We start from the raw sequence: 12,676 nt of genomic DNA on the forward strand, positions 1-12,676 counted from the left end.
TTATACTCTGTACGCAGCAGTAATCCCATATATTGGAGTTAAGCGGCAGCATAAGAGACAAAGAACATCACAACAAACAATGGTCAATATAATGTTATTGTTGATGAATGTTATGCGCTTTCGATATAGTAGGCCTTCGCATTTAGTTTTCTTCCGACTCTGAAATACCACTCTTATCATAGTCGGTGTGGTGAAACTGAATAAAACATGTCCGAACCTCCGCAGAGGTGTGCCTGAGCCGGAGTTTACGTGCGGTGGAGTGGCCAATTCTTTTCCGCTCCTCCATTCCCTTACCCCCACCAACAGCGTGTGGCAACCCATCCCAAGCTTGACCACGCCCAATATTGCTTAACTTCGGAGATCTCACGGGATCCGGTGTTTTAACACGGTGCGGTCTTTGGCAGTGAAATATAAATGATCGGAAATTGCATTGTCTCTAACTTTTGTTATGCAGTACTTTTCGATAGGACCAATAACTTATTGTAGGAATTAAAAAATACATTTTAGGTGCCTTTTCCTAAACTGCAGTTTCATCCAGGGTGAATAAAATTGTTTATAGCTTAGACTGTAGTTTCTTATTCCCCAACTCTATGTACCGATTTTCATCATATTCTGTTAACCCATTTTCTCCTGGTTCGGCGTTGATATGGACTTAGCAACAAAAATATAAATTCATGAATGTCTCTGTTGTCATAGCCGGTACGGTAAACATGTAAGAGACATAAATGATCGGAAATTTAATTCTATATAACTTGATTTATGTAATATTTATTGATAAGACCACTAAAAATACAAATATTTGAGAATTAAATTTCAGGATTTCCCCTAAACTACCACTTCACTCGTTTAGTAATACGCAACTTAATAAGTTCAAAAAGCTCATCGAATGGAGCAACTGACATTCTATAATATTGGAAAAACATTTCCGGATAGTTCCTGTGTTCGCACAACTTTAAATGAAATTGTCCAGTGGTGAGCCGATTCGATAACGCAGGGTGAGTCCACCAACGTCTTTTCTTACCAGGTCTACTTTTTAATATTGCTAATAACTGTAGTTAAACAGCTCCGACAACACAACCTATTTGTACGACATCCATCATTACAGTAAGGCGGGTTTATTGCTGGTGGAGAATGACTGCGCGTGTCGCCGGCATTTTTGGCGCTGTTTACAGGCGTCAATTCAACCGCTCGTGTAGAATAGGCAAAACGTTTGAGCGTTCAGGCAGACGAACAGCGGCATTTTACCTGCTCATAGAGAATCAGCCTAACAAGTCATACGTTATTTTATCATGGTTGGGTTAAACCGCTTCACCGTGTGTGAAGTTGAGTTGATTACATATTATTATTATCACCAGCAGGCCCTCTGAAATATTATGTAACATCAAATTGACTGCAAAATTATGTTAAAGGTGGTTTAACTACTATGTGAGTTTCCGCAAGAGTTTTAAATTATGATCAGATCCCATTTTAAATATTAGTTTTCTGTTCCCCTTTTCTTATTATTTTTAATTCCTTGAATTATGGGACCTGATAGATTCTCTTTTGTTCGATCTCATGTAAGCTTCTTACTGTTGTGTATTGTTCCAGGATTGGTTGTTCCATTGTCTTGTTTGGGCGCTGCTATAGTGATGGTGTTGATGATGGTTTGTTGAACTAGTTGGCGTGGCTGATTTTTCTGTAAAATATTTTGATCTTGGGAGTATTTTCACGATGATTCTTCCCTTTTAAGTTATGTTTGTGCATTTTCTTACCTCATTCGTGCTAATATTTTCCTCCTTTTGCATATGTTAAAATAACCGATGTAAACTGAATCTTGTGGATGATGATTATGATATGGCTTGCGGAAGTTCCAAGGAAAGTATTCGATACTAACAAAGTACAATTAAAAAGAACAAATTTTCGCATGTGGACGTGTGATTCAGTTTGAAAAGGAAAGAAAAAGGAAGTAATGACGTACTGATTATGTTATTTTAAACTACTGTAGTTGTAATGGTTTTAGCGTTTCTATCTTCTCCTTTTTTTTTTGTGTCAGCAAACTGCATTTTAAATAATTTTAGTTCTTAAACTGTTTATTAAATTCTTAGTTTACTGATTTTCTCCACAACTTAAATGAGGACAACATTTTAATTTTTAGTGATTTCTGTTTAATTATTCAAAAACAATTAGATTTGATTCTTTTTCCTGTAAAAGGTGTTTTTCTTTCATTTAAACATTAAATATACTACCATTCACGGATGTGTCCCGATGTGTGTTTTGTAAGTGACACCTTGGGTGTTTTGAGGGAAGTTCCCATTCCTTTTTCAACTTTTTTTTTCCCCTTGTGTTTTATTCTGTGATTTCATTTATAAGGGTGTTGTTACTTGTGTATGCTCATTTTGGTACCACGGCAGCACAAAATAATAATAATGATAATATTGCTTTACATCCCACTAACTAATTTTACGGTCTTTTGGAGATGCCGAGGTGCTGGAATTTAGTCCTGCAGGAGTTCTTTGTTTGTACCAGTAAATGTACTAACACGAGGATGACGTATTTGAGCACCTTCATATACCACCAGACTGAGCCAGGATCAAACCTGCCAAGTTGGGGTCAGAAGGCCAGCGCTTCAACGGTCTGAGCCACTCAGCCCCGGCAAAATTAGCTGAAGAAGGTCTCACAGACTGAGACATGTTCTAGTATTATGTATTTATATCTTACAAGTATTGATTGGTGGAAATATAAAAGATTCCAATTAAAAAAATAATGATTTTATTAGTAAAGTCAATATAGAACAAACATGACATTCATCAACTGCAATGACTGGTAAGGTTTAAAAATTTAAAACATTGCGACACCAAGACCGCTTTTACTACCACAAGAAAAATATCACACCAGTTATGTTCAGTTAAAGATTCCTGGGATCCTTTCTCCAGTGGATAATTTTAATGATTCTTTTTGATGATTTATTTTAATCCTTCTAATTTCTTGTATGTCTAATTTCTGTGTGGGAAGGTTTACACTGCGACCACCAAACATAGTGTTGAATCAGGCTGAAGGAACATAAGAATAATTGTTACCCTGTTCAATCAGAAAAAAATGTTTAAACAAGAAAGGAGAAGGGCAGCAGATGAGCAGAGTTTGTTGTCCTGTGCTCAATGAGATGACAAATATTGCTGTGTTGGGTCACCTAGTGCAAGTCTTGAGAGGGACAAGACAGGAAAAAGGACTGAAGAGCTGTGAAAGTTGATGTTAGCCCTGGGAAGCAAAAACAAGCTCGTCAGGGTCTAAGAAGAAATAAATAATACAAGAACTGGGGTTAATGGGAGAGAAAGCCTATATATTTAAAGACAGCAGTGTATAAAGCTGTGGTGATTATACTTGCCCTTTACTGTTTTCAAGTTTGTCCTCGTCTCCTTTTCTATTGCTCCCTTTACTGATGCTAACCTGTCATTGTGCTTATCCTATTATGTGTTGCTATTCATATTCTAATCTTTCTGGACATTTACTAATACAGTGAGGCCTAATATCCTGAAGATGCACCATTCATTGTAAACTTAAAGTTACATATCCTACTAGTCCATCAATGTAACCACTATGGCCAGAACTTATATGCACTGGACTATCCTGACTAATGTCTTACGAGTACATAACAATCCTTTAAGTATTTCATGAACTGAGTTCTACCAGTGGGGATGCAGCATTAATTCATACGTTCTTCATATCATTTTGCATTTCTTAAAATGTAAAACAACATCAAATCCAGAGGGACTTCACTGAATTTTATTAAAGGATGAAGAATTTTAGAGAATACATAAAACTTCAAATTGACAGTGTTGATAGATAAGTATTTTCAAGTCCTTGTATATAGTCCACCCATAGCAACAACGTTGTAGGAACAGAACTCGTAGCATTGTCTACTGGTACTGTAAACAGTTTGAAAGTGATATCCATTCTCTATCAACACATAAATACACTTTTGTGTTGTGACAACTGGTTTGGGATTCTAAAAAAAAAAAACCACCAGCTTCGTACAAAGATAATGAGGCAAAGAGTTATTTAATAATTCTGTGAAAACCAATGCATAGCCATTCCAAGAATATAAACATTTTCAACAAGTTTAAAAGAATAATGAATATGAATGTCTGAGATGCATAGGCAGTTGTTAATGAAAATCAAGTTGAAAGCAGAGAGTTTTGATAGTAAAACACGAAAATTATACCAAATTCATACAATGTTTCCAATATTAGGCGTACATGAAAAAAGTGCTTCAGTGTCCAATGTTTGTTACCTGGAAGTCCAAAACCCAAAAAAAAAAGATGTAAAGAGGATGTAATGAAAAAGAAAATCCATCTTATTCCATGAGAGAAAGGGCAATGTTAATAAGGAATTTGTACCCTGGTAAGATGGACACAAAAGTACCTAAAGAAACATCTGCTAAACACAGTCACAACAATGCTAATGTTTACTAACTCACAATGCACTCAGTCACTGATCAATGGTTTGGACACATGATGAGAATACCAAAGAGAACATGCATGGATAAAGAGACTGCAAAGAGGCCAAGGGGATGGCCTAGAATGAGATGGAGGAGCTCTGTTGTGGACTGTATTGCAAATAGAGGAGTCGATAGCAATAAAATACTAGAAGAGGAGTGGTGGAAAGATTGAGTAAGGTAGAGGGCTTTGGTACACTACCCTACCCAGAGAGAATCTGGAAAAGGGAATCGATGAAGAGAAGAAGAAAGAGAAGAAGTTAAGAACACAATGGTAGACTGTTAAGAAAATTAATACTTTCACCTATATATCTGTTTTCTTTAGCTTTTATTATTCACTGAGATTGTTTCATGAATCCTTAAACTGCCAGTAACATACACTGATTAATCATCAATACATCTCATGTACATACATGTTCTAATGTTTGTCGTCGTCCTCTCTTTCTGTTGCCCCCTTTCCCCACACTGACCTGACACTGTGCTTACCCCTCCTTTGTGTTCCTTATATGTTCCTTTCTCTAGAAGACTTGACTTTTTTACTTGTTTGTTTTCTTCCATTACGTACAGTACATCTAAAATAACCATTACTGACAAACCACTACAAAGTAACTTCATGGAGTACATACTCAGCAGCTTCATTCACATAGCAGTTGGGGAAGTTTTCTTCACCATGACATAATTTTTTTTTAAATCTTTATTTCATATTATTACTAAAAGTAACAAAAAAAAATAATTGTACTACCATATGTTTGAAGTATACAACTACTTTAAACATTAATGTGTTAGAACTGGCAGACTATACTGGGGTTATCAACAATCCCACCACCTACCAAGTTCTAATAATTTCTAATGTTTACAAGAAAGATGACTAGGAGCTATCTACCATGCCTGACTGAGGTTTCAAGTAGTAGTCTTCTATAACACACAGGGGACTCTCACACAGCACAGTCACCTTGTCCTGTAAGAACAGCAATCTACCAGCAGATTATGTCAAATAGCATTTTTTACTAGCATCTTCAAATATACAGGGAGAGCATTTGAATTAAGAACCAGTTGCATCATGTTTCTCCTATTGGTGACACAACAGCCTTCTGCCCAGTTCAGTCCATGGGAGGTGCGTGCACATGTCCGACCTTAGATGCAAGGCAAGCTTATCAGTGAGTAAGTACATACTGTAAGATGCATTTGAAAGTTGGGTACTCTTCTGTTGTGTATTAAAATACAAATTGTATTATGGCTCATATATGTTCATTACTGCACAGCATGTGTTAATTCAATCAGCCCATCAAGTCCAAACATTATTTCAAGAAAGATTCCTGGGTGTAAAAGTTTCAGGTAGTAAATAGTCCATGCATTTTCTAATAAATTTCAGGCTACAGGAAGTGTTCAGCCTAAGAAACTACACAGACAGCAGACAGAATAAAAATAGATGACACTGGTCATCATTTGAAAAAAAAAAATTAAATTTAAAAATTATGTAAGTTGAACTACAGCAGTGATTTATAATTTCTACAAGAGGTGCCAAAATTAAGAGAACAATGAAGGCCGATGGTTTCACCATCTCCTTTCATAATGTCAGTAACGAACAAACTGCTCAAAATTGTTCATGATATTATTGTACAGTTGTATCACTATCGTTGATCTCTGCCAATACGACGATGACTGTAGTGCTCACCAATAGGACACTGCATGGCTGGTTCTTAGTTCAAATGCCCCCACTGTGATTCCAATTAAAATATGAAAATGTTATTACATTTTTCATCCTCATTTCTAAGACATCTGATATATTGCTTATGGTTCCTCCAAATATATTAAGAAGAAGATGATGATGAATACGATAAAATTGATAAGCATTTTAACATCCTTTCAACTACTAGTGGTTCTTAGGAGTGCAGGAATTTTGCCCCAAACAAGGGTTATTTAACATACCAGTAAATTTACTGACAAGGGTATCTCTTAAAAGCCAACTGACTGTGAAAGGTCTCAATAATTCAAAACCTGAGCATCCATTCAACTGAGCTATGTTTCTACCCTTTTATAAATTTATCTTTAAGACTGATGACTTTAAATACCCCTAAAACTTACAACTGATGAATTCATCCGGTGAAATAATATGTAAATCTTGCTCAAGACCAGAATCAAAATTCATTGGTTAGCTAGTTAAGCCACTGGTTGAATCACCATGGCCAGAAATAATTATTTCAAGAAACTGGTATTCAACCTGTTTCTACAGAGAGGTAGAAAGACATACACCGCAAATTACATGAAACTATTATGGCATCACAGCATCGGACTAGCAACTGGGAGGAATTAGGATTTTAATCACGATCAAGCATTTTCACTACAATTAATGCAGAATATTTGAATGTCATCAGAACCTATTTCAATATTTATTTATGATATTTGATGGTAAGTTGTTGTTTAATAACAAATGCAGCCAAATTCACTACAATCTCTTTAATTGGATTTATATCTTCATCGCTTCTGTTCAAAAGGTTATGGGCCCTCGTGGATAATATGTCACGCTATAGGCTAATCAGACGCTACACCATCCTAGGTGATGTCAATTTGGTACTTCATATTAGACTTAAGGATGTCCTTTTATCATGTACAATACATTGCACAAACAGGAAGAAGTTTAGAAATTCTGTATAAAGAAAATATGAATGTAGTGAAGCTCGGAAAAGATATTCAGCTATGTGCAAACATATGCATAAGAATAACCATAGTTTTATGAATATATAAAAGGACATGAAATTACTATACACAGTTCAGAAAGGGAATTACATGAATATCTTGGAAAATCTGTTTATATACTTGTCACAAAAAGGTAATAGTGACTTAAATTTGAATGAAATTTTTGCAGAAGAAAACTTGTTTAAATTGGCAAACTCATATATGTTAAAAAAAGAAAATTAAACAGTAATGAGTCTATGACCTTCATCCCTAAAAAGGTTCACAATACTCTTCCAATAAGAGTTAAGAAGTCACAACCCTATTACATTGGTTACCACAACTGATTTACATTTACTGTCTCAGAAGAACAGGTGTTTAGTGTTATATGAGTGGACCATTTTATTAGTTTAAGATCTCTGAAGATGAAAAGACAGACATTATGAAATAGCTATATATCAACTGCTTAGGTAATGTTATGATAATAATTGAACATCTATTTATTTTTATATTAATCAAGTCATTGAAATTGTGAAATACTTTCACCAAAGAAGAGAATGATATTTTCTCGAAACATGTATGATATGTCAGCATTCCATAGGTTATGATTTTCATTTCCGTGTTTATGTATAACTAATATAATAGGGTTTGAGGGTTGTTCCACCATTCAACACAATGTAAAATATTAGAAATTTAGAAATTTAGAAATTTCTAATTGTACCGGGCGGTACACCTCCACGCCGCTAGTTCAAATATTGCGCCAGTTGAAACTCCTCTACAGGAGAAAGCCTGAACTTTAACAAACTGTATTAACTCAACGGTTATTCAGAAGATGTCACTGAGTGTTTTTGATTTGCCTTTGTTTTTCAACGATCAAGAAGTTTGGACATTCTCTAACACATGTCTCTACCAAAAACTATGATAACACACTCTGGTGTAAAGGAATGTACTCTCCTGAAGAAAGTTCGTATTCATAAGTTTTGTCTTTACTAAATTTTGTTCTGTCACTTGTGGGTTGGCAATATAAATCCTTTCTTTCCTCCTGTTTTGAATGTAGCCAATCAGGAATTTCTGTAATTAATTTTCCACCAATAAGGTGTTTCTTCCTCGTCTTGTGTATTAGTTTTTGCTGTTATCGAATAAAAGTTTGTGGGCAGGTTGTTATCATTCATGAAAGGTCTCGAACTTTGCACGAGGGTATAAAAACTGCTGATTTTCTTGTCTCGGTGCCACTTCAGTAACATCTTTCTTAGTGTGTGGATATGTAGCAAGGAGCGGGAAGCGCCTCTTTCTTCAAGCAGCAGTTCTTCTACAAGGTAATGGCCGTTTAACATCTTTATTTCTTGCTAGCTCAGCAGTTTAACTCTCGGAGAAGGTTCGAAACCTTTAATATGTAACCCACCTTTTTAATATGTAAATTTCCTTTCAGTCTATGTAAAAACTACCAATCTCTTTTACTGTAAAGCGGGGATAGAGAGTGCTTCTCCCTCTCGAACTCCCCTTCATTTTGAAATGGAGGTGACTACGTTTTCATAACCGTTATTCTCTTCTTTAATGTAGTAAAGTTTTCTCATACGGGTCACCTCCCTAGCTTGGGATTAGCCCCTGTATTATCGGCCTAGCGCCACATAGGTTTTAAGACAAAAACTTTGTGTAGGAGTGCAAGTTATCGCCTCCATTCAATTTTGTATTTTGGGGCCATTTACTTAACCTGTTTTGTTTTCCTTCCTGTGAAGGCCCAGTAGTTTGGGTACGAGGTACCCCTGTACCATGATATGTGTGCCTTGAGGGCAATTAGAAGTGAAGTTGGTTGTGGCCTTTGAGAGGCTTGTAAAATTGAGCGCGGGTCTGCTCTTTTCCTTAACATTGTAATTAGGAGCTAGTGCTCCTTGGCATGATGGGGTTTTCTGCCCCTTTGTTCATTTGGTAACTTGGTAAAGTTCAGCTAATCGCTCAAAGATTGTGAGTGTGGGGCTTGAAGCCCAAAACTTGGTAAAAAACCCCTGAGTGGGAAAAATCATTTTGTACCTGCCTTTCGTTGTTATTTCACCTAGTGGAAATTGTTGAACGTTGTTATCTGTTGATTTTGAAAAGAAAATATAACCTTTGTTAAAGTTTTAAACTAACTTTAATTCTGTAGTTGAGACCTATTCCAGCCCGCACCTTCTATCACCTCTGCTGTTCCACAGAAACCTCGGAACACTAACATTTATATTTCTAATTTTCTAATATTTCACATTGTGTTGAATGTAAATCAAACCCTATTATATATGTTAGCATTTGTCGAGAGGTGCTATAGTGCTATAGTAGTAGTATGACATTTAAAATGTAAAAATTGATTCTGTCTTTTGAGTTCTCAGCTTTTATAAGTCTATTTGTGAATAACTGAGCTTAAAATTTGAGAAAACAACAGGATTTGCACCCGATTTTTTTCTGTTTCTAAACCAGTGTGAAGAATATTAAGCTGAAATAACTACCTTACAAGTTAACCACAATTTCAAATATAGATAGTAACAGCTGTAATAGATTCCATTCTTGTCCTCTCAGACAGACAGACAGACAGACAGACAGACAGACAGACAGACAGACAGACAGACAGACAGACAGACAGACAGACAGACAGACTAACTAACCAACCAACCAACTGGAAAGTGAAGTAAGATTTACTCCTTTATCACCCCCCAGGCTCTTCAGATATATTGTAAAACCATTTAGGAAGTTTTTAAGAATAGATTTATACTCACCATCAAACCAGAACCAGCCTCCTTATCTAAAATGCAGAAATCATCTTCCCAGTTTTCATCAGTATCATTCTCATCCTCTGGACGTGGATATAATTCTGAGTCTCCCAATGGCTTGGAAGGGAGGGGGTGACTCTCATCTGGGAAGAAGAACACCTCAACACCATGTCTGTCATTTGGTGGATGCAATGAACCTGCATTTGCAATAGTAAGTACATGATGAAAGAGAAAAATTGGGTATAGCTATATTAATAAAATTATAATTCTGTCTGAACACTTAAAACTTTTGCATCATACTTTGTTTTTATCTTCCATTAGACAAAATTTGAAAATGGGCTCAGTTCAATTTTTGTCCGTCTATTATGACATAATAGGGTAACAATCTGATTAGAATTCATTACAGACTATAAATCTCATGTTAGATCCATGTTGATGGTTGAACTTCTTACAAATTGTACAGATTGTGTTAATTATCCTCCTAGTCAATACTTTATTACATCCAATTAAGATGAAATTTCAGATAGACATGTTTTGACCCAACATAGGGTCATCCTCACTAAAATATATATAATAAACTAAAAAACATTAAACACACGTTATGAAGTGCTTGTTAAAAGGCTATTCCTTAAAACACATGATGAAAATCAAAAATATGAGGTGAAGGTCGTTAAACAGTTTTTGAACTGGAGGTCTTTTTGTTTTGGTCAGTTGAGAGCTGGAGTCCGCAGTCAGAAAACATGAGAAGAACAAGCGGGCCACGTAACACTAGAAAACAGATGGTTCAACTTCAATAACAACCTACATAATGTCAGCCTATGACTGAACACAATAATTAAGTCGACAGTGTACAGATACATTTGAACTGCATCAGGGTACAATGAGAATATTACACCAAAATGTTACAAACAAACAAACAAACAAACAAACAAACAAACAAACAAACAAACAAACAAACAAACAAACCAACCAACCTCCAATCATACCTATTTAAGGTAGGAGGAAATGCCTGCCTTTCGCCAGAAAACATCATGAGGCCCTCTAACGCTAACAACCTTAGTTGTACAATGTTGGACTATGTCCAACCCCTAAAATGAACATTAATATCATGGAACAAGCTTCTTAGAAATTAAATTACCCTGAAGACAAAATCAGGCTTTCGGATTCCAGGGTGCCTGACATTTTGAAGCCTGTGAGTGAATTGGAGCACCACAAGAACATTTGCTAATTTCAAGAATAAGAGAAAATACTATTGTGGAACATTCAACATCAACTCCCTCATTCAGGTTGGAAAACTGAAACAGTTAACGACGGAGCTACATAGACTCGACATCTCGATACTGGCCCTCCAGGTAACACGGTACATGGATGAAGAACCCTTTGAATCAGATGGGTTCAGAATCTTCAAAAAAGGAAAAATGATCATGAAAAATGTCCCGCAACTGGGAACAGCCTTTGTAGTAAACAAAAAGTTTTTAAACACTATAGTCGACTTCAAGAGTGTAAACTCAAGACTATCGCTCATGACGGTCAAATCAGCGAATAAGAAATACACGCTGATAAATGCTCGTGCACCAATAAAAGAGCATAATGAAAAGAACCCCGATATGGTTGAAGAGTTTTGGGACAAACTGGGGGATGAAATACTCAAGATACCAAGAAGTAACATCAAAATTCTCCTGGGGGACTTTCATGCACAAGTGGGGCGGGAAAGGAAGTACATTGAAATAGTTGGACGATACCCGGCACACAACAGGACAAATAGAAATGGAGAAAGACCGATTAATTTATGCAACATGAACTACTTAAAACAAATGTCTACCCATTTCAAAGCACGCCCCAACAAAAAGAAAACATGAGTATCACCAAACCCTTGCTAGGCGAATTTCAAATGGACCATGTAGCGATATCCAAGAACAATTACAAGAAAATTCATAATGTCAAAGTTAGAAAAGCAGTTAATGTAACATCAGACCATTACTTATCACAGATTACGATGAATTTCATACCTGGACAAAAAAAACGCATACCTGTGGCAATAGAGTGCCAAAAATTGACCGTGAATTACTCATCCAAGAAAAGAGGGAAGAATACAGGAAAAAGCTACAGGTGCCAAAAAATTGGAATGAAGTGACAAAAAATCTGCAGGAGCCAGCAGTTGAATTAGCATGTATGGAATGTCGAAGCAAGCGTGCATGGTGGAATGCAGAATGCAAAAATGCAATCAAAGAAAGATTTGAGGCGTGGAAATCATGGAACGAGACTAAGACTGTGACAAATTTGGAAAAATCATGAAAAATAAGGAAACAAACCCATCAAACACTGAAAAGAGCCAGAAGAGAACACCTTAGGGCAGAAGTCACAGAAATGGATGAGAACTTAAAGAAAAACCAATACCAGATTATTCCAAAGGGCCTTTAAAAATAGAATCAAAGGCTATATAGCACCGAGCTTACATTTAAAGAAAACGGACGGAACTCTTGCCCTGAACAATAAAGATAACTGTGAGATCCTTGCAAAGTACTTGAGCCCAGATTCCAAACCACCAGACGAGGAAGTGGAAAAGGAAGTAATAAACTCCCTAAAGAACAACAAAGCATCTGGTGAAGATGGAGTAATAGCAGAACTGTGGAAGATAGCCAATGATGCCTTTATCACTGAAGCGACAGAACTGTCCCGGAATATTTGGAGAGATGAAAAAGTACCAGAAGACTGGCTAGTGGCATTAATACACCCACTACATAAAAAGGGACTGAAAACAGGCGTCAACAACTACCGAGGAATAACACTTTAA

At 36.2% G+C, this 12,676-nt stretch overlaps 1 protein-coding gene across 1 annotated transcript in view; it reads right to left on the minus strand.

The window, feature by feature from the left end:
• Atg2 (Autophagy-related 2) overlaps positions 1-12,676 on the minus strand; it is a 412,975-nt gene that overhangs the window by 129,774 nt on the left and 270,525 nt on the right. Inside the window, exon 25 of the mRNA XM_067136531.2 lies at positions 9,889-10,079. Within this exon, the coding sequence (XP_066992632.2) occupies positions 9,889-10,079 (191 nt within the window). The remainder of the gene's footprint in view (positions 1-9,888; positions 10,080-12,676) is intronic.

The sequence above is a fragment of the Anabrus simplex genome, chromosome 1 (assembly GCF_040414725.1).
Source record: "Anabrus simplex isolate iqAnaSimp1 chromosome 1, ASM4041472v1, whole genome shotgun sequence".
Taxonomy (NCBI): domain Eukaryota; kingdom Metazoa; phylum Arthropoda; class Insecta; order Orthoptera; family Tettigoniidae; genus Anabrus; species Anabrus simplex.